The following is a 22,330-nucleotide window of genomic DNA, read 5'->3' as shown; positions in this document are numbered from 1 at the left end:
CATTTTTTTTTTCTTTGCTTATCTTAGTCCTAATATAAAAATGGAAAATGCAGGCCTGTGGCTGTTCTGTCTGGGAAAAATTCTGCCACACGTTTGCCCCTCATGTAGTTGTTGCATTTTGGCTAATGACGTGCTGGTGTGTATTTTATGCATTAGAAAATAGAGGATAAGTTAGTTACCTGCATTTATTTGGTAAAGATAGGGTTTGTGCAGTCTTAGAGGCCAGTTCTACTTTTCCCGACTGGAGATATAAAGAGATAGTAAATAATAGAGAATTTCAAAGGACAAAGATGAACAGTAATCTCTTGTCTGCATTTTGTTTGCTTGATTTTTTTTTTTCGATCATCGTTCTGTAATGTTTTAGGTTGCTGAGGGTCCCATGTGTCTTTCCATCTAACCCCGCTCAACACACCCACAATACCACTGACAACGACACACATTTAGCAGCACATTCATCGTGATTTCACGAGTGATTTTTTTCTGCGCTAGATGTTTAATTGGCCCAAATTTCTAGTAAGATAAAACATTGTATGGCAGAGTCATCAGCTGCCGAAACCCACTTGTCTCTTTGCTCTCTGAAGGACCAAGTCCGCTGCATGCAATGTGGAGATGCACGCGAGCAGCGTGGGCAGTGGGCCTACTTTCCTTGTGCTCAGGAGGATGCACATATGGTCAAAGGGCCTCGGGGAGGAGACGGTTAATGTAATCATCCTCTGTGCTCATTCCTCCGATTAAATGGTGTTCTTCTCTAAATTTATGGGTGGGGTGGTGGGGTGGTGGGGTGGTGGGAAGCGGCACAGCCATACCCCCATGGGGGACAGAGTTAAAGCTCATGGGTCTCACAGCCTGCCTGGAAGGATGGTCACCAGGGAGGAGAGAGATAGGACCTGGCTATGGGGTGAAAAGTTTCAGAGCGGTGTGCCTGAAAGACATAGCAACTGTTTTCTAACCCAGTTGTTCTTTACATTAGTGTTCGATGTTTTTATTCTTATTTTCTGTCATTGTTCAAGTTGCTCTCATTCCTAAAACCGTGTTTTAAAGAAAACTTCCTGTTCTCTGCCAAGAAAACCATAGCTAACCTATTAGGGGCCGTATTTAGGTTACAACCTCCCCAGGGAGTTGAGAAGGGGCTTCACACCCAGTGATAAGCACTATTAAAGACAGAGCTGACAAAACTAGCACATGGAAATTTTTGTCCAATATGGTTCTAGACAATTCGATCAGTAGTTCTTTCCTACCCCTACTGCAAAGAGGCAGCTTTGCTCGGTTTCTTCAGTGACACCCTCCCTCCCCCCACAAATAAAAGGAAGCAGAACTCTTTTTGCCAGGCATCGACTAGCTGGCATGGTGGCCGTAGTGGTGCTTGCTGAGGTTCAACCGCTGACCCATTTCTAGTTCCCTCCCCCGGGGAGGCAAGCTCAGCATCCCTGCTCAGGCCTCAAGCAGGGGTAGAGTTCAATAGCACATGGTCCAGGATTCTTCTCTCAGACTTGAAAAAAGTTTCGTTTCCCTCCCACGATTTAAGGACAGCACTTAGCCCCGCCCCTCCTTATCTGTCATATCTGCCGGGGCTGCAAGTGAGGGCACTGGCTCGTGGAGGGGCGGGAGGTGCTGTCCAGGCTGAGTCTCGCTCTGAGGTGCCTCCTATCATATGGGTCGCCAGTTTGCTGCTCTTCCTTCCCCTCCTACCTGAAGTTATTTTCACTTTCAGCCACTTTTTCAGGCACTCTTGATGGACAAACTGCAGGCTTCCCACACAGCCACAAGGCTCCAGGAGGGGGTTGGTTGGGGAACCCCCGGCTATCTGACAGATCCGACACATGTCTCCCTCCTCCTCGGAGTCCTCCTCCAGGAGACTAAATGAAAAACAAGCCCTGTGAGCAGGAGTCAACACCTTTACAATTTCCACAAATACCGGTTCCTAGGGTGTTAACATAACAGAGGAAGGGGAAGGGAATAACATGCCCCCACGCCTGCCCCAATGCCAGGGCTCCAGGCCCCTCCACTGCTCCCTGCGACCCTACTGATGATTCTTCCAGATCTGGCTACTGATGGTAGATGCACGAATTCTCGTATCAGGCTCCTCGGCAGATGCTGATATGGCGTGCAGGCCAGGAGAACTGGCACTGGTACCCTAAGTCTAGAGGCGTGGGAAAGGGCTGCCGAGGCGGAACCCCCTCTCCCTGCTGTGAAGAAGCTGGCGATGTGGCATGTTGGTGAGCGCATGAGGTTTGTGGTCAGGGGACCTGGCTTTGAGGCTCGCCTCTATGGCTCGTGAGTTTGGTGACTTTGGACAAGCTTCCCAGGTCTCTGTTTCCTCATCCGTAAAGCCATGGTGACAATGATACTACTACTGCTACCTGCTTCACAGGGTGATGGGCAGACTGGATGCGAGGCTGATGGCGAACCTGTTCTGTAAACTGTAAAGTGCATCTGGTATTACGGGCAAAGCATTTGCACAGAGAGACCACTCAACGGATGTTGGTTGGGATGAATGGTGAACCAATGAACCTGGACATGAGCCCACCAATAACACAACACTTGCTCACAGATTATGCCAACATTCCAGAATCTGGGTTTGGTTTGGTTTCTAATTCTCTAGAGTGTACATATGTCATATACTTATTTGTAGATATTAAAGTAACTAACTGAGGGAAAATTTTTTTTAGAGCGTAAGTGGCATTGAGAAATGGGCTTGAAATATTAAAAGTAAGGCATATTATAAAATATAAGCCAATGTTCACTCAATATTGCATTTATCTGCAAAGATAAAAGACTGGAAACAGTTTTTTTAACAGTGCTTATCTCTGGATTATAGGGTTACAGATGATTTTTCTTTTTAAGTTTATATTTTTAATATTTCCTAAAATGAATATTTGTGAAATAAGAAAAGCATAAGATTAATTACAGAAAAAAGAGAGCGTCAGATAAACAAAGTACACAAATAATAGCTGTTTAATGCATTACCGGGCTTAGAAGTAGTTACATTATTAAAAAGAATCATTTTTAGTGCAAAGGCAGCACTTTGGGACTGTGGACAGTCAGACTCCTGACAGGTGGGTCTGAAGCTGCATTTTTGGGTAGGGAAGAGTGGGCAGGGTGGGGCCTTTGGGCTCTTAACCAGGGCTTGGTCTTCTGGTAGCCTGTTTAATATGAGGAAATAAAGGTAGGGCTAACTAGAAAGTTGCTTCATTTCTGCAGTTGGATAGACAGCATTTAGGAGGACGTGTGCATTCTATGTTCTATTTTTTCTCCTTTTTTTTCCTTGCATTTCTAATTCATAGCCATGGAATTTCCCCACTTACAAATGAATATCTGTAGGATAATTAATGGCCTAAGTGAGCCATACTAACCTACACAAAGGGAGCTCTAATTCAAAGAATCGATTTCCAGATCTGTAAGCCAAGATCAGGGCTTGGTAACGCCTATCGTAAATGAAACGGTAGAATTCTGACAGGATGTTTAATGATGGCTTTTAAAAGCATCAAATTTCATAGTTGTGAAATATCCCAATATCACCTCATAAGAAATGAAAGATCAAAGAAAAGGGTAATTTTAAAAAGATCTTATTCCTCTGTCTCATGCATAAGACAGACAGAAAATGGAAGCAGTGGTTACCCCAGCCCAGGCCTTCGGAGACCTGAGGTCATTATGGTAACGTAACCACCAGGGACCGGCCTTTTAGTCTGGAAGATTTAAATTCTTGAACGGTTGGTCGGATTTGCACTAAGTCCCATGAGGGAGAGCTGGTGAACTTCAAGTGCCAAATGGCTCATTCTCTGGGGAGATAGCGACCTTTTCATTAAACAACAACAACAACAACAACAAACTGGTTCCTAATTGTCAGCAAGTAATGCTAGCCCTATGACGTGGTCAGAAAACTTTATATCTAGCAAACTTGCCTTTCTTAAAGTTACGATATTCATAGGAAAAACACTTTGGGGGATCCTGAAGAAACTGAGCTGGAATACCAAACTTTTCTTTATAGATACATGTATTTCAAGAGCAACAATTTTCTCAATAGACGATTTTCTCAATAGAAGCAGTCGTTAAGATGTCCAGAAAGGACCTGCCTACGATTTAAAATTCTCACGACCCTCTAATGAAAGCCCTGCTTATTTCGGCATTGGAAAAAAGTGAATAAATAATATGTGCATTTACATAAAATTATGAGAATTCCTCACCTTTCTTGCAATTTCTTGAGCTTCTCGGGGTCTGCCTTGATTTTTGTGGTTTCTTTTTCATCTGTGAAACCAGAGATGGCCATTCTGTTCCCACTGCCATTGCGATACGGGAACTCGGACACCGCCAAGAAAGTAAAAGGGACATTTTGTGGTAGGGACCCGGGGACATGCAAGTGGCCTTGTAAGTTCGTTCGGGACGGAGAGGAGCTGGGAGACTCCACCACGGACACGCTGCTTTGAGGATTTAGCAAGACGTCTTCCGTACGGAACGGATCCCCCTGAGATGGGCTTCTTAAAGTAATGGCTTCTGCTCTCCTAACGTCGAATTCCTGTGCACTGTTTACTGGAAGATAACTGTGGTGTTCAGCACTGGCGAATGGATTTCTATTTCTAATGGGGGACAGCGGTCGACGAACGTTAAACCTTGAGTTTCCGTCTAAATCTGAACTGTGAACTAAAGTCGATGCCATCGACAAGTCCACTGGAATGTCATCTCTCGGGTCAGAATGCACCAATGATTCAGGAGTGTTATAAGATGAGTTCACTGATGCTCTTGGAGCAGCTGTCGGTCTACCAGAAAGGAAATAATCAAGAGAAGTACTAGAACTGTTTAAATAGGTTTGCCAGTCTCTTTCATAATCATGGGTCCCAGGCTTATCATCCATAGAGGTACAATCGCTAAATACATTTTCAGCGTCGAGGTCATCATCTACAATAGGTTCAGTTTTGGTGTCCCATGAACAAAAGGTCTTTTCCTCATTCTCACTGTCACTGCTGTCATCCTCTTTAGCAGAACCCCCATCAGGCAGTCTGTGGTCTTGGAACATCCTTTGTCCAACAGAAGGCGGCTTTGTCCCTGGCTCCATTGCATTGCTTTTTAGTGAGCCATGACTGCACTCACTTCTTAAAGAATCAGCTCTGCACTTTTCAGGAATGTCTTCAAAATTTTTATTTTTGGCCTGAGCGGCTGATGTCCCAAGAAATCGACTTCTCCTATGATTGGAAGGAGAACAGGGTGGGTGCATACCGGCCAGCAAAAGTTCTTCCTCGATGTGGGTCTCCTCTTCGGTGTCATCATTTTCCCCTTCAGGGTTTAATGATAAAATGGAATAAAAATCTTCATCTCTGAACCTAAATGGCACCCTTTTTGACCCTTCCACAGTCGTGGTGGTGGCGAGTGGTGACCCCACGGACTTGCTCATCACCTGAGGACTGTCGGTTCTCTGGAAGGCCTGGGATAGGGCTGGACGTGGCTCATTCTGTGAAAACCCACTCGGGTCTACCTTTCTGGCTCTCTCGGGGGTATTCTTGGTCATTGTCATGAGCTGTGAGGATGGGACTAAGTTTCTTCTCTCTAGCGTTGGCCTCTTCAGCTTAGTGTCACGTGCCCACATGGGGCTTTCTTGTTGAACTACTGCATCTGCATGAGAAAAGACAAATTCATCATTCTACTGTAGGTGCTCATGGATGAAAGTCCTCTTCACGCCGAGGGTGAGAGTCCCTTAAGGCAACAAACAAATCTTAGAGAAGAAAATATGTGTGGTCAGAACGGCCAGAAGTACAAGGAAAGTGGCTTCGTTTTACTGCTTCTGAATCCTCGTCTGTATGCTGATTGAGCTCAGGCTGGTTCTGGGGAAATGGGAGATCTAGATCCTTTCTGCAGAAGTTTTGGGGAGGCTGTCTAGCCCCAGGTCAGTCAGGGCCGAGTCTGGAAAAATCTCCCAAATGATGGTTTTTATTCCAGTATCTACTGGAAAGGAAAACCAACACTCCAGGAATGACTTCTACAAAAGCACCGGTACTTTCTCATCTGAATTCATTCAACCTAATTCACGATGCCCCTGCTTCACACACCGGCTTTACGAAATCTTAAGAAAAGTACAGTTTACCTCAGCAGATTGGGAGGAAATCTCTAGAAGCTGATGCCCAGTGAAACTGATGATCTGTGATTACATCCGCTACTTCGTGCAAATAAAAATGGTTAAGTCTCTCATGAAATCGTTATCCCCTCTTTGTCGCTAGCCCCTAGTCAATTCGTAACCTCTGACTATAATATAATCTCCCCCACCCTGTGAGGATCTAAATCTAAAGTATGAGGAGATGTAGAGCGAGAGGAGAGAGGCAAAGCGCCCAGGTGGGCAGGGATTTCTACTGGTGAACCACTCGCTCCCCTGCGTTACACCTTAAGAAACTCGCTGGACTTCCCATTTCCTTGTGGGAATGAGAATCCATTTAATTCACTGCCGTGTGTGTGTTGTTGAGGGTTTTTTACCCTCTCGACGTGGCGAGGACACTGAAAGCTCTTCCCTGATCCCACTTACCTTTGTTCCCGCCTGACATCAGCCTTCCCCGCCCCGCTCCCCTCGCTGCTGCCTTGTGGGGTCTGATAGGCACTGCTGTCCTTATCATTTGGGTTCTAAAGTAGGGTGGACAGGACCCTACAGGTTCGGGAAGGCCTGTATGATAACAGCTAAGGCAGGTGAAATGCAAATCCTCCAAGCGTCTGGCTCAGCCAAGGCCAAGTCAATACTGACTCATTCTAATTGAGGCCCCTCAGGGGAGCAGCAGCTCGAGTCTCTAACGTCCTAACCTCCTAACATTCCTCTTAATATTTCTTAAGCCTCTTACATTGTGAACTGCATGGGACACTCGGCGACTCAGTGTGAATCTTTACTCCCCGGCTTTTCGAGAACTTATTTACACTCTCCTATCAGGCCCTTCCTGGGTTTTATCAGCAATTCCAGGATGCTGTGAGCGTCTGGCTATGTATGTGTAGGAGTGGAGCCGGTGCGGCCACGCAGACTGGACTGAGTGCTGGAATCTGAATCTTCTGGTCGTTCCCTGAACACACAGAACTTGCTAGAGGGTGGCAGCTGCCCGCTCTGCCCGCCCTGAACCAATTCAGTTCGGCCTTGGGGAGACATCTAACGGGCAAAAGAATTAGCTAGGGCAGCTTCTGAAAAACAAACTGGAAACCAACAGGAACCATAAGCTTATTTCACGGAAGCCACAGAGCTGTCACCTGGTGGCAGTGACCTCTGGATCTGGAGCAGGAGAAGTCACAGGCTAAGTGCTGCACTGCCACTCCTGTGGATCCTGAAACACCCCAGGGAATGCATCTCCACCCTTCCTTGTCACCGTAACTGCCTTTCTTTTCAAAAATTCAATCAGTGATCCCTGTGTGTGTGTGTGTGTGTGTGTGTGTGTGTTTCCCCTAAAGGTGGCAGACTGTGCCATTCTATATTTATGCTATTTTAACCCTATTTCTTGTGTCTGTCAAATAGAGAGCAGATTTCAAAGCTCTAGGCCCGGGAATAAACACTCAGTTTGGAATGCCAGGGATATGCTATTCACAGAGCAGCCCCACAGATGCTGCAGACGCCTCTCTGAGGCTCTGCCTGGGCTCCAGCTGTGAATGGAGTGCCTGCCATTTCCAGCAGTTCAACGAGGAGCAACTGAGTGTTCTAGCAACTGATATGAAACCAGGAAACGCATCCGTCCGCCCCAAGACTATGCCATGACTTTGGTCTAGACGTCTTCCTGCACTTGGCCGATAGATACCTACATTCCGACTGCCATATACTTTCCATTGTGTTCCTCTGGTTATAAAAGCAGTCGGTGTTCATCGTAGAAAATTTGGGAAAATACAGAAGATGAAGAACAAAGAAATACCACCCGTAATCCAAAACTCGAAAAGGTGACCATTGCTACTGTTCTGGAATTCAGTCAATGCCTTTCGGTGGCGCTCCCATGTGCTGGTTTACCCCTGGCCCTGCAGCCTTTGTTACGATTTCTCCTGCCCTACCCGCCTGTTCCCCAAAGGCATTTGGGGCTCTCATCTGGAAATACTGTTTTAGGAAACAACATGGAGATATTTGGGTGTATGCAATTTTTATGACCTGCTTTCTTTCCCTAAAACTTTTATCGTGAGCATTATCACCTGCCATTAATTATTCTTTCAGAAGATATTAATTCTAGTGCAAAGGTAAATTCTATAAATGTATCATAATTTGTTTCACTTTTCTCCTATTGTTGGGTATGCAGTTTGTTTCGAGATTTTTGCTGCCACAAATTACACGGTGATGAATGTCCCTGCTCACGTATCTCTCTGACTGTCATCTCAGAATAGATCCATAGGAAGTAAAATTGCAAAGTCAAAAGGTACAAACTTTCTAAAGACTTAGACACATGTTGCCAAATTCCGGTTTGTATCAAGTTACCATACAGGTAGGAAATGAAAGCATCTCTCATAACCGTGTCACCAGCAATGCATGTCAAGGGCTTGACATAGCATGTGACACAACAGTGCCCAGGAAATGTTAGTTATTAGTTTCACTACCGGTATTATTATTTTTAAAATTTTAGCCAATTTGGTAGGCCAAATTTATCTCATGTAAATTTACATTTATTCCTTAGTGAGGCTGCACTTTTAATGTGTAAGAAATATTTATTATGTTTATCAGCTACTGGTATCTAATGTTTATTATAAGCTACCTGCATCCTTTTTATGAAACTGTCTGCTATGCCTCTTTCCTATTTTTCTAGTAGGTATTCATGTTTTTCTTATTGATTTGTAAGAGCTTCCTATATATTACCTCTTTGTTATATTTGCTTCAAATTTCTGATACAATTCAAACATCTGGCTCCTACTCCAGTTTATGCAAACCACTTTAGAATGTGAGAAAAAATTAAAGGGAGAATAGCAGGGAAATAATTAGGGGAAGATAAGGAGCCCTGAGTATAACAGAAAATTGGGACAGATTCTCAAGTGAATCTTGGGATAATGGAAAGTGTCTTCTGGGTGCAGGTGGAGGATGTATGAGCCTCAGGGGTCCAGGTGCATTTCATACATGGGGAACCTCACCTTTCAAACAATATTCACAAGTTCATGGAGGGCCATTGGGAAGTGGCAGGAGAGAAACAATAGTTTACTGTCCATTATAGCCAGGTGCTGGTCGGAATATTATTTCCTTTACTTATTATAGCAATGCAATGGGGTAGGTTTTATTATCTTTATTTTAAGAGAACTGTAACCCACAGTGGCTACTTGACCACCCAAGGCTCCACACCACTAGGAGGAAGAAGAGCTGGAATTAGAAGTGAGGTCTGCCCTTTCCAGCAGACCTAAGGTAGAGCCGAGGCAGAGATGCCAGTGCTGGGAAGCGGCTGCAAATACAGGTGAAGTTTCCCTTGCTTGCCAGCCCTCCACTCACCTCCTGCTGGGCAGCCCAGTTCCTAACAGGCCAAGGACCAGTACCGGTCCACAGCCAGGGGGTTGGAGACCCCCGCCTTAGATCACTGGAGGCCTGGAGACATCTAGTTGCTATAGGTTCACATATGCTCTAATTGTCCCTAATTCCAAGCCATCCAAATAATATCTTCTATATTTACATGTGTCCACCGCAGTCTATATCATATTTTAAAATAAGGACTACTGTGTTCAGTGGGTAGCGAGGACGAATATTGCTCAGTGGTTTCCTTAAAAAGAAGAATGGGTCCATGGCAAGGTTGGCTGTCAAGTGTGGCTTTCCTGAGTCCCACGAGGGTCCCTTGGGTCCTGTCCTTCTGCCACCACAGGAGAGGGCAACATGGATAGCAGAGCAGCATGGCTTAGGCCCTTAGGATGGATGCTCAGGACTGAAAGAGGAGGTGTCCGTTACACCGGCATTTTGAAATACAGCATGTATTCATTTTGATGTTATTTCTTACACATTAAGATCTTGACCCCTTGGATCAGAGCAGAGACCTCTGTGGGAGGTGAGCAGTCCGCCACCCACAGACACCCATCCTCATCTCCTGGGAGGCGGATGAAAATTGTGGCCAAGCAAGATATTCCCAGAGCAGTAGACTACTTCTCCACCTCCCACCTTTCCCTAAATCCCACCACCCACCACCCAAATGCCCTCTCTGGAAGCCTAATAGCGGGCACCCACACAAAACCACGCACAGTCACGCTTGTGGAATAATGACGGAGAAAAACAAAAAATAAACTCCTCCCTGCCCTGCCTTTGCCCACCAGCCTCCCTTGGAGAAGGAAACTAGATCCAATGGTTTGCTTTTAAAACCTGTTAAGCTCCATTTTAAGATACATTTTCCTTCACAGAAAAGCGTGAGGCTTTAAAAACCCTATAAAATTTATCAGGTTACAGCACAAGTCAGTTCTCCTCTCTGAGGACCAAGAAGCATGAACCACACTGGTCCTTACCTGCTCCCCTGAGGGCCGGTGCCCTCACTGGCAGCTGCAATTTCTGTCTGCTTCTGTCCCCAGACGCTCTTGGGCTCTGCACGTCTGGGCTAGATGCTCTTGGACTCTCCAGATCTGGGCTGACGGTCAGTCTCCCCAGGTTTGGCCTCCTCTTCCTTGACAAAATCTGTGATGCCTGGGCTGCTGAAAGGTGCAAAATCTTTTCAATAATTAATTTTTTACAAGAAAACATCTTCCGTATGAAGAATACTCAAAGGGCCTGCGAAGGGGAAGGCAGTTGAGAGAATGGACTGAGGAGGTCAGAGAAGGGTTGGATTTGAAACCTGTGTGACCTTAAAGCCACGTGGGCCTGGGCAAATCACCTCTCAAAGCCTCAGTTTCCCCACCTGTTACATGGAAATAATAATACCTACTTTACAAAGCTGTTATAACTGTTAATGAGCACCCGTGATGCCTGCAATGCAGAGTCTGTAGGGGCCTTTTGCTGAGAAGTTTCTAGCTTCCAACTCATTGATGTTGGGGTGGGCCTGCTGGTACCACTATCAAGAACATTCTATAGTTGGGACACACAGAGGCCCTGCTCCTTACATGTCAGCCAAGTTTGAATCACAGCCTGTTTCGTACCTGCATTTTCATATCCTCAGGTTGTTTATTAGCAGCTAACATGGCCTCCCAACAGAGTCCCAAAGCATCTGGGGACCATATACCTTTTTTCTCGCCTTTGCACTGCCCGCCACTGTGATAGGGTGACACACTCACAGGAAGTCGGTAGCTGGAGTGCTAACATGGATTGGATTCCCAATGGGTTTTTTTAATTCACATTTTAAATTAGGTTACTTTTGGCATGAATCATCTCAGGTTCTTTCTTCACAGGTATAACACATCAGTGCACGTGAGTTTGGGGAAGAGTTTTGGTGTTTTCCATGCATCTCTACAAGTTCTTGAGTTCACAAGCAGTTAAAATTGTGAATATCTGGACTAAACCCTTCCAAGAGGATTTTCCTGGCTCATCCCCTTTTGGACAGTTCAGAGATTCCACAAATAGCCGTAGCCAGCAGGCAACACGGGTAGAGCTGGGAAGGGTCCCTGAGTTGTGTGCGAGAGAGCAGCCCTGGCACGTGAAGACAATTGGATTTATGGTCCAGAGTGTAAGTTGTGGTTGAGTGAATAGTTTTCATCCAGATTCGGGAAAGGAATGAAGTTCTCCTTGGCAGCCCCTGAAGCCTAGTTTAATGGGACGACTATATAGATACTACCTCCTTTCCCTGACAGGGCCCAGGAGGGGGAAGGCAGAGGGTGCTGTGCCCAAGACAGAGAACTTACTAGAAGAGGGGAGCTGATGGTGGTGTTGGTTCTGGCTTAGGGCAAGTTGATGGAGCCCAGAGAAGCTGTGGGCGTGACCAGGAAGGAGAGGAGAGTTCTCTAGAAAACAAGAATATAGTCTTTGGAGGGTGGAGGGTGGTGATTAAACACGGTTTCACTGACCAAGAGGAGGAGGGATCAGGCTTAACACCGAGGGGGCTGCTTTCCTCCAGACCTGCGGCTTTTCCTTGAGGCCTCCTCCCTCTCCAGCTCTCAGAAGTCAACAACTGCCTCCTGCCTCTCACCTGACTGACAGGGAAGGAAGCATCAGGATTCTTATTTACCGAGGAAGAAGCAGAGGGCAGACTAGGGAAGGGGCAGGCTTGGGGCTCATGCCCTGTCCCGTGCATATTTGAGACCTGGCCCAAAGGTCCTGGTCACAAGCATTTCACTTTGATTCCCAGCAGGAATCCCAACAGAATATTCCAATGTCCTTCACACCCCAGGCATCAGAACAGTCACAAGGCCCACAGCGCCCCCACTCCCCACCCCATCCATACCCTGTACACACTCAAGGGGAGTGATCCTCCCTCTCAGAGGGTCTGCCAGCCAGTAGGTCCTTCCAGGTCTGTTTTCTGTATTAGGTTCCCCTTGTCTGCTCTGACTTCACTATGGCCAGAATTGACATGGTTCTTATGACCTTTAGCATGGAAATCTTCTGCAATTGCCTAACGTATGTGTCTTTTCTCCCCAGCGGGACTGTAAGCTCCTTAAATGAGGACCCTGTCTTAGCCAGCCCGTGTGTTGCCTCGCTTTCTCCTGCAGAAAAATAATACTCGCCTAGTAATACTCCAGGGCTCGAGAAGATGCATTCAGCTAAAACTATGGGAAATTTTAAAAGTAGGACAAGTTTTTTTTTCTTGTGCAAAACACCCTAGATGGCCGAAGGTAGCAGGCTGTTTTGTTATTCAGAAAAGTGCTTTCTTCAAAGCATCGGACCTCTTAAATGATTACCAAAATGCTTTCCATGACCATGCCTGCGCTAATCAAGCTTTCAGCAAACTAATTAAGCTGAATGACTAGAGATTGTTTGGCAATGAAGAAGCCACCGCTGGTAGTGCAGGCGGGATCTTCTTACCTTTGGCAACTTGAACATCAGTATCGGCGACTGTAAAATGGGAATATTCCTATCTTGTTGAGTTAGCGTAAAGTTTAGCAATAATGCATGCAGATAGATGGTCCAACTTGGTGTCTGGCACATACTAACTGCTAAAAGTAGTAGCTGCCACTTCTACTATAAATCATGATAAAAATACTACTAAAAATTGGAAGGCCGAAGCCACTCCCATGAGATAACTGAACTTGACCAGGAACTTATTGTTATGCAAGCGTCACAGGTTGAGAATAACTTCTTCGGCAGCCTTCATTCCCGACACCCTCTATCCTTTTACAAAGTCCGAAAGGTAAATAGCAACTCTCTTTCTATTATCATTTGCTCAACAAATAGCTGTGTGTCTTGGCTATGCCATATTTTGAGGGTTCAAGAAGATGAGTAAGACGCTTTGGTCATGACCTTAAAGATTATAATCTAATTTGGCTGCATCGTTGACTTCTTCCGCGTGAAACCTTTTAGGTTCTACGGAAAGCTGACTCTTGTGAAAGAGCCCCCCTTCCTCCACCTGCGATTGCAGTCATAACGGGGTGACTTAGACTGAACAGTTTGTGTGTACCGGGACTCCAGTTCCTAATCACCTCAGGACACATTCCCAAAAGTGAACAAATGGCAGACGTTTGGGGCTTTTCTAGGATTGCCCTCACGGTGGCATGCGACATATAGTAATCTGCAGGAAGACCAAGTCGTATTTACCCTGGAAGATGAAATATCACTCCCTCTGCAGGTGGCAGGACGGGCCCTTCACCTTACAGAGAAGGGAGGGCATTATGTTCAGGAGATTTGTTGCCAGGCAACTCACCATCCTAAAGTTTGTTAGTGAATCTTGGGAAGACCCTGGTTTGCTTTGGACATCACGAAACCCATACTTTGTTCTAGCATCTGAGCAAGGCGATGCCTCAGTTCATTTGATAATGCTGGAACACTGTAATTATTTGACTGAATAGTTCTTAATTTGGCCAGGAAAGTTAATAAAGGCAGGAATCTCATATTTATACAAGCTCTCGACGACTATGAAAGTCCATTTAATAGTACGTATTAATTCCATGCCGCTGATAACTGTTCGGTCCCTCACATCACTTGTCATACACAGATGTAGTTCTCGATAGACACAAAGAATGAAAAATGCCGTTCCTGACCCTTTCCCCCTACCCCTCACTACCTTGACTCGGACGCCTGGTACCCAGCAGGTGCTAAGATTCTGTCTGAGAGATGCCTTAAATTTTTATTGCTTCCTTTAATTTAGATCGTGGGAAGAATTACAGCTTAATCACCAGCGCTGGTGCTGCCTTCGTGTAACAGGCGGCTTTCTGTACCGTCACACGTAACAGGCCCATCTATCTCCCCATGCGAGAGTGCTGGAAGTGTGTGTTGTCTCGCATACCCAGAGGGGATCTTAATTAAAGCTTAATGACGTACCATAAAGATGTTTTATTTTGGACCCCAGGAGGTGGGATTTTTTGATTTGGGGAAATGTAGCACCTAATAAGTAGGCAGGAAAGGGAATGTAAACAGCGACTGAGCCCTCAATTTGTCCCTGCTCAGTGTGGTTCTGAACGGGCTTGCCGTTCCAGCCCGTGCTTTCTTTCCCCAGGCCCTGCCCCTGCGCCCCCTCTCGGGGCCGCCTGGGGGCGCGTGCATTCACACGGCCCACGCGAGAGCCTGATCGGTTTCTGGTGGTGACGTTCCAGAGTGTGCCAGACACAGGAGTGAAGAAATCAAATGAGTCTCTCGAGAGAGGATGGGATTTTATTGGTAGCTCACTCCTCGGCGCTAGAAGCGAGTTGAGTGACGTGGCGGCAGCTGTCTCATCTTCCTGCTCCCCTGCACGCCACACCGCCCGGTGTTGGTTGGTCATGGCATTGCCCTCTGGGCCCCCTCCCATCCGCCTGCCTTCTGGGAGCCTGGTGTCCCCCTCTCCCTGACTCTACGGTGCTGTGTGCCTTGCCGAGGGCGACTTACCACATAAGGTAAATTTTACTGGGCCGTCTGGGGCCAGGCAGGCACAGCACAGGGGTCTCTGCCGGGGTGGGGCAGGAGACTGGGAAATAGCACAGGGCTGCTGGAGACAGGGGCCCTGGGCCCGGGGAGGAGGAAGTGGGGCTCGCGAAGGAGGGAAAGTGAACTGGAGGGAGCTGGGTGGGACGGTCCTGGGCCACTGGGGAGGCAGGTGGCACTAGTGGCAGGACGAGGCAGCAGTAACTGGTATTGGGCTGCAGGACGGGAGAGAAAGCAAAGACGGAGCAGTAAGGGGAATATTCAACACAGAACAGGGGGTGCTCGCTGCTGTCACCTGCACAAAAGAAAAAGAGCAGTAAGGAAGCAGCACTCACAGTGGGGAAGGACATGAAAAAGTCTGCGAAGGGATCGAAACTCAAAACCTGTTCTTCGGGGGTGGCGTCTCCAGGTGTCATGGGGCAGGAGGCACCTAGTATGTGGATCTCAAGGTCACTGAAGAGTTAACCAGGGAAATGGCATCAGCCATCACACCCTTTTCCAGCCAACAGTCTCTGGAGTCCTTGACAGATGCAGGAAAGTTATCTCCCCACTAAGTTCCCATGTGGAAGCTCTCGGTCCCTTCTCCGCTCCCACGGCCCGTCTAATTAGCTGTGCTGGCAGCAGCATATGGCGGCCGGCGGGGTCTCACTTCGGTAAGGCTTCCCCCGCCCCAGTCCTCCAGCTGCACCCGGCTGGAGGTGGTGGTCATGCCTTAGTCTGGCCTTTCTGCTGCAGACGGGAAGCTTGAGAACAGCGAAAGAAGCGGAGAGATCCTGGTGGGATTATGGGAAGGGAAAGGGACCAAGGGTTGAGAAAGCAGGTGGACGAGGGAGGTGTCCAAGTGAAGTTAATGATTTGTTCACTAACCTCGCACTCCACCTGCCAACCCTGCTGGAGGCAGAATATGGGCGCCTGACGGAGAAGTCACGATCAGAGAGACCCCCCTCATGTGTGACAAATCTCTCGGCTCTGCCACTAACCAGCTGGGTCACCTTGGATCAACTGCTTATCTTCCCAAAACCTGTTTCCTCATCCGCAAAATGAGATAGGTGTTCTCTCTAGCCTTGCTCCTCCAAGGAGTGGTCCTTGGATCAGCAGCACAGACATCACCTGGGAGCTTCTGAGAAACTCAGAAACCCAGCCCGCCCAAACCTACCAAATCAGAATCTGCGGTTTATCAAGGTCCCTGGGTGTCTCTCATGAACTTTAAAGCCTGAGAAGCAAGGCTCTGAGATAGGGCCCAAACCTCTGTGACGAGAATCACCTGTAGCGCACGTTAAAAGCAGTTTTGCAGGTCCCGGAGTGGTGATTCTGATGCTCTGGATCGGGAACTGGAAACCAGGCATGAATATTTTAATTAAGCACCTTCCTGGTGATTCTTATCATCAGAGAAGTTTAGGAAATGCTGCAGCGAAAATCAGTTCCAACTCTAAAAGGCCATCGTTTTTGACCATCCAGTTGAAAACCACTAAAAGCGTATCTCGCTGTCCGACGGGATCTGCTCTATTGTACTTCCCAGGTGGGAGGTGGGACTCTCCACCCGCAGAAACATTCCCACTCGTTTTGTTGCGATAATCGCTTTCTTCCGAAGGTCTGCAACTGAATCAGCAACATTTCCGAGGAACGCCTGTGCCTGTAACGGAGGGGTCTCAGTCCTTATTTACTCGAGTCCTCTGTAGGATCTGACGCTTTTATCCACTCCTTCCTTTCCAGATGCCTCCCTCCGCTCCTGCGGTGGCTCCTACTTCTTGAATCATTTCTCTGTAGTTGTCTTCTCTCATTCTTCCCTTAACTCTTCTTATCGTATCTCTTCGTACTCCATCCACCCTCACAGGGGAGACACTCTTCGTTTCGGCTGCCTCTTGCTCCCTGCAGGCCCTTGGATTCCTACTGACAGCCGGGGGCCTCAGACCTGGGTGCCTGGGTGCCTGGGTGCTTCCTGCCATTTCCTCCTGCCCCTTCTGCCCGCCCCTCAAAGGCAACACCCACGGAAAGGAGCCCACCTCTTCTCACTTTTTCAGCCTTGGCAAAGGCAACCGCCACTGGCCTAGTTTTTCTGGGCCAGAACTCCGAGTTCTCTTTAATTCCTCCTTTTTCCTTATCCCCACACCCAACAGTCCCCAGGTCCCACGAGGCTTTCTTCCTTCAGCATCCCTCAAGCCCAGGCCCGCTTTATCTAGTCTGCTTTTGCTCCAGGTCAAGCCCTCCTCACTTCTCTCCGGGTCCATGGCAACTACTTCTTGTCTGGCCTGTTGGCCTGTGTCTGACGCCGTCACCCTCCCAGCCGGTCCCCTTTTTTGTGCTCCAGCCAGAGCCATCTTTTAAAATACTGATCTATCTTCAGGTGGGTACTAGACTTATCGGGGGGATCACTTCGTAAGTTATACAAATGTCTAATCACATCTGAAACCAATATATGTATTATTGAATGTCAACTGTAATTGAAAAAAAATTTTTTTAAGTAAATAAAATGCCGATCTAAGTGCATCACTTCCTGCTTAGCCCCCCGTGCCTGGCTGATGCTCCATCCTCTTCAGCATAACGTTCAAGGCCCTTGAGGACCTGGTCCTTGCCTGCCTATACGGTGTCTACTTTACACTCTATACCTCCTGATTTGTAGCCTGACCCTAAACCAGAGCTTCTCAAACTTGTTAAAGGCAGGTTTGTGCAGAGCTCTTGGTAAAGGCGGGTTCTGATTCAGGAAGTCCGGGTTGGGACGTGAGGTTCCATTTTTCTAACAAGCTCTCAGGTGACGCCTCTGCTTACAGTCTGGGGACACCCGGAGACACAAGGTCCGAGACGATTTGTAGCCCTTCAGCGTCTCTCTGTCAGTCTCTCACTCCCCTACGTCTTTGCACACTTAGCACATCCTGCTGGGCCTGTCTTTCTTGCCTTCTGCCCCTGGCTAAACTCCCTGTCCTTCGGGATTTTCACCCTGTTCACCCCTCCCAAAGCTCTGAGACCTTACTTACCTTGATCAGGGCTTGCTGGCATCCTGCCCTTCCACTAGGCCATGGGCCCCTGGAGGGCAGGTCCTCTGTGTTTTATTTCTGTATTTTCGGGACCCATGCAGTGGCTGGCAGGTAAGCATGCAGTAAATGAATGCTGCAGTGCTCTGCGGGTGACTGACAAGTGAGAAAACCCATGTACCCCAGTGTCATGCACCCTGGCAGTGTGGGGGCAATCGAATGTATTAGCTAGCGTTCCACAGACACTGGATAAATTTGACTGCTAATCAAATAGTTAAACTATTTTATAATCAAGTTATAACCTTTCTTACATCTCAAACTCTTATAAAGATGCTAACCTGAGAGCAGCATATGGTGTTGGGAACAGGCTTCGCAAACAGAGGGAGGACTGGGGATTAACCCTTACCTAAGGCCTCGTCTAGACCCAGGATTTTAGTCCTCCTGTCTACCTGGTGAGGCAGGTAAGAACTCCATTTTGCTGATGAGGAAACTGAGTTTGGAGAAGTTGCCAGTTCACATTTATAGGGCTATAAAGTGGTAGATGAGGATTCTGAGTCAGGACTTCAAATTCTGGGCTCTGTGACATCTCTGAACCCCTGTCTTGGAAGCATTATCACAGAGGAACTGAGGATTATGGTTATCTGTATAGACTGGGAGCATTTACTTATGTTGGTTGTTTTCTAACTTGGGCAGATGGCTTGGAAAGTTGTTGGACACCAGAGGACTTGCCTGGAAACCTATTAATCTTGGCCTTTCAGAGAAAATCTTCATCAGAATTTACATGCAAGGTGAGTTATGAAGATTTGGGATTTGCTTCAAATTTCTCTTCCAAGATGCTCTTCAAATAAATGTTTCCCAATTCAAAAGAGACCACAGTTATTTTAGATGTTTATCTTTATAGAGCTGAATTCACTGCTTTTCCTCGGTTATATAAGAACATGTCTTCACGATAAGCCACTATTAGGCTGAATTGGTTTTGCTGCTCTTACAAATCCGAGTGTGGTAATGACTAACGTTGGACTCGATAATAAGTGGGGATAATTTCGGAATGCTTGGCTTTGTTTTAAAGGGCAAGATTTTGGAAGCAGGCTAACAGGACTCCATCCAGATCCATTTTCCTGGCATATAACTAGGAGGCTATGGCCGACCTTTAGGTGAGAGGAGAGGGCAGGAGGGGGCACCCTCTCTCCCCACATGCCTGGCACCGGGTAGAGTACGCTTTAGGACCCCAGAGCCAGAACCCCACAGCACAGAGGCCTTTGGATGCCTCTACGTGTCCTGGGAAAGGAGAGGTGGCTCCTTTCCAGCTCCGGCTGGGGCTGGGGCTGGGGCTGGGCGGGGTCTGGGAAACAGGAAGGAGTCCAGGAGCATTGGCGGCCACCATGGCTCCCTGTACTGCCCTGTCCCCCTGTACTTGTTGGGCTTGCGGACTGCTCTGCTTCTCACCGATCATCACATCCAGAATTCTGAAATAAGAATACCTTACTCTGCTAGGCTTATTTCTCACCCTGTATCAGTGTTCACCTTAATCACGAAATAGGATTTCTGCATCAGTTGCACATCAGACCCAGTCGGGTCTTGACTCTGCTTGGATTTTCCATGTCTTTTTGGTGATAAAGCAAATCTCTGGCTTGGTAAATGCTTTCTGATTATTATTATTATTTTTTTTCCATTTGGTGTTTTGGTTTGGAAATTCAGGGTATAGTAAAAGCATCTGTGCCTGCATTTATGTTAGGATTTAAAAAATATAACTGATTTTTTTGGCAAAGGAAACAAAGACTAGGGGGAGGGGGACCACATTAAGACAAAACAGTTTTCTAGTTCGTTCTCCCTAATAAATGCAGCTCTCATGTGCTAGATTCATGATGCTATGATGTATCAAGGGCTTGTGATGGCGGACGCTCTTCTAATCACTGAACATGTGTTTTTATCATTGAATTTCCAAGCAATCGTAGCAGGTAGGATCTGTTTTGATCCCCCCACCCCCATTTTACAGATGAGGAAACTGAGGCACAGAGAAGTTACTTGTCCAAAGGTACATAGCAAATAAGAAATGAGGCCCAGGTGCTAAAGCAAGCATTCTGACGTCAAAGCTCTTGCACGCCCCAAATCCGCACACCCCACTGCATGGAGAGAGAGCAGGGGTAAGCACAAGCCAACTCATTTAGAAACAGTTCCATGGAACGTATGACCTTCATTTAAAACGCCTGAATTCCTCCTCATAGAGTGTGAAGAACAAAGAAAATCCGATGCCTTTTCGGTTATTAATCTACGTGTAGAAGACACTGACGGTTCCTATATCGTAAATAGTCATTTTTTTAGGAGTTCTAGATGGCAGTTCACATATAAGGAGAAACTCTTTTATGACATGGATTATTGTTACGTAGACTTGCATGTAAGTCAAGCCGCTTTCCCCAGCTATGTTGATTTATTCAGTAAAAGTCTGGCGTAACACTGTATGGAAGGTTAACCAATCGGGCAGATGTTGCAAAGGGATTTCACTGTGTTCGATCCTTCGGTTTTACACAGAATTTGAGGTCTGAGAGGGAAAGAAGTTTGGGGACTCACTACCAACTTTGGATTGCTCCCAAAACGCTTTTGGAAAATGTTTCTCTACAGAGGTGAAAAAAGCAGGAAACCATAAATTTACCTGGTGAATTGGGTCAGCGTGTCCAGATAATTCAGGTCCCAAATCGTCTTTTTCTATAATAGCAGGGTATTTATCTGAATTTTTTCAGTTGTCACCACCAGTCAACTGGACTTCTCCTGAAGAGACTCACCATGTCTCTTGGCTCTCATTTTGCTATGCTAATCAAGGAACTCTGAGGATGATTCTACACGTGTCAGTCGAATGGATCGTAGTACACCAAGGCTTTGCTTTTAGCCGACTTCACGACCAGCCCAGTTTGCCTCACAATAGACGTGGCTTCTATGCCAACTGATGTCAATCACCAGGATTGCTACACTTGCTGGACAGCCAGGCCACGGTTCTGCTCACGGCTACATGGGTCTGGGACAGGTTTGGGGCCATAATGTGATGAGAAAGCTGATGGGTTTTAAAGGCTTTCAATACAAGTAATATTCCTCGTTTGATGAAATAGAGATCTTCCTGCCAACTTGCTCTCTCGCCTAAACCTTGGTGTTTTCCAATCTAGTAATTCTTCCAATTTGTCATCTTACGGAAGGTAAAGTGAATTAAGTCATCCTTTTTGTCAGTGTTGTAAGTTCCATATGGAGAACTTACATCTGTATTGAATAGACAAGCTAAAAATCATTAAGTGGGCCTAAAATGTTCATTCTAATAATTTTTCTCCACAGACGACAAAACACCATGTGAACAGCTACCCAGTTTTAGAAAGAAGGCTAAAAATTATATCAAGTGAATGGAGTTGCATTATTTAAACTTAAATTCAATTTTTCTATTAAAAACATCCTCAATTCAATAAATTACAACATGTATTTTGAAATATTTGGGGAATGATCTTATCTGCCCTATTTCATTCTTAAACAGCTGAATTAAAAATCTGATTCCTACTAAAAATCTTCAAAATGAGAAATTAACTATGACAATACTTTCTCTCCCCCAATTAAATAAGGAAAGAGAGTTGGACTTTGCCTGAAAGGACTTCATTTCAGAAGTCAATTTGTTTTTTAATTCATTAAAGCAATCCAATGTGGGTGGCTAATAGAGAATCGCCGTTTTCTAAAAATGCATTAAGACTGAACTGGACGGCTGGTTGCATGACAGGAGCTATTTAGGATTAGAAAGTAGTTGTGATTTGGATGTAAGTGAATTGCATGCTATTCAGGAATTCTTTGGCAGTTAATTTGGATCATTTCCATTCCACTGCAAGCAGAAAGCAGACCTTTCTGCCCAGTTACTCCAACTTCAACGTCAGTTCCCAGAAGAATTGAGTTTGTCCTACAGAAGTTGGCTTTGATGGGGATGAGCCCGAGGGACCATAAACTTTCAGTTGAATTTATCCCCTTTCTGGATACTATTAAATCACTCCTGCCTCAAGCAGAGAACTGGTCTTGGCTTCAAAGGCAGCTAAAGAGTGAATTATTTACCAAATTGCACAAAAGGGAGGATTTATCAAGCCCCCTTTTCTCCCAGAGAGGACAACCCCAGAAGTGGAGGACTTTATTACTTTCTTTCTTGGCTCTAAATTATGCCATTCAGATGCTTGTGAAAGCTCCTCTTCATGCCCTTGCCTGAGTCATAAAACTTGACACCTGGGGCCAAATGCCTTTATCCCCCCAGAAGGGTGAAAAAGATGAAAAGGCGGCAAAATTCTAGGCCAGAGCCACACAAAGCCAATGACTGGGCAGAAAATGCTGGCAGTGGAGACACTTACTCTGCATAATTCACTCCTGATATTCTATTCCAAAGTGAATTTTACCATTTGCGTCAAGTCATCAGACCTCCAAAACCTGAATTAGCCACTTGGAAAACACTGGGTATAACCCGCATCACCCATTCGACTGTCGTCATTGCCTT

General features: G+C 46.4%; 1 protein-coding gene across 1 annotated transcript in view; it reads right to left on the bottom strand.

Annotated features, from left to right (window-relative positions):
• Nucleotides 1–22,330, bottom strand: part of MARCHF10 (membrane associated ring-CH-type finger 10) — a 76,138-nt gene that overhangs the window by 21,593 nt on the left and 32,215 nt on the right. The window contains exons 5-7 of the mRNA XM_039859923.1: nt 10,390–10,572; nt 4,185–5,604; nt 1,690–1,856 (exon numbers count right to left, since the gene is read on the bottom strand). Of these exons, the coding sequence (XP_039715857.1) occupies nt 1,690–1,856; nt 4,185–5,604; nt 10,390–10,572 (1,770 nt within the window). The remainder of the gene's footprint in view (nt 1–1,689; nt 1,857–4,184; nt 5,605–10,389; nt 10,573–22,330) is intronic.

The sequence above is a fragment of the Pteropus medius genome, unplaced genomic scaffold (genome assembly GCF_902729225.1).
Source record: "Pteropus medius unplaced genomic scaffold, Ma_sr-lr_union100, whole genome shotgun sequence".
NCBI lineage: Eukaryota > Metazoa > Chordata > Mammalia > Chiroptera > Pteropodidae > Pteropus > Pteropus medius.
Note: the sequence above shows the minus strand (reverse complement) of the source record. Positions and strands in the feature narration are given on the sequence as shown.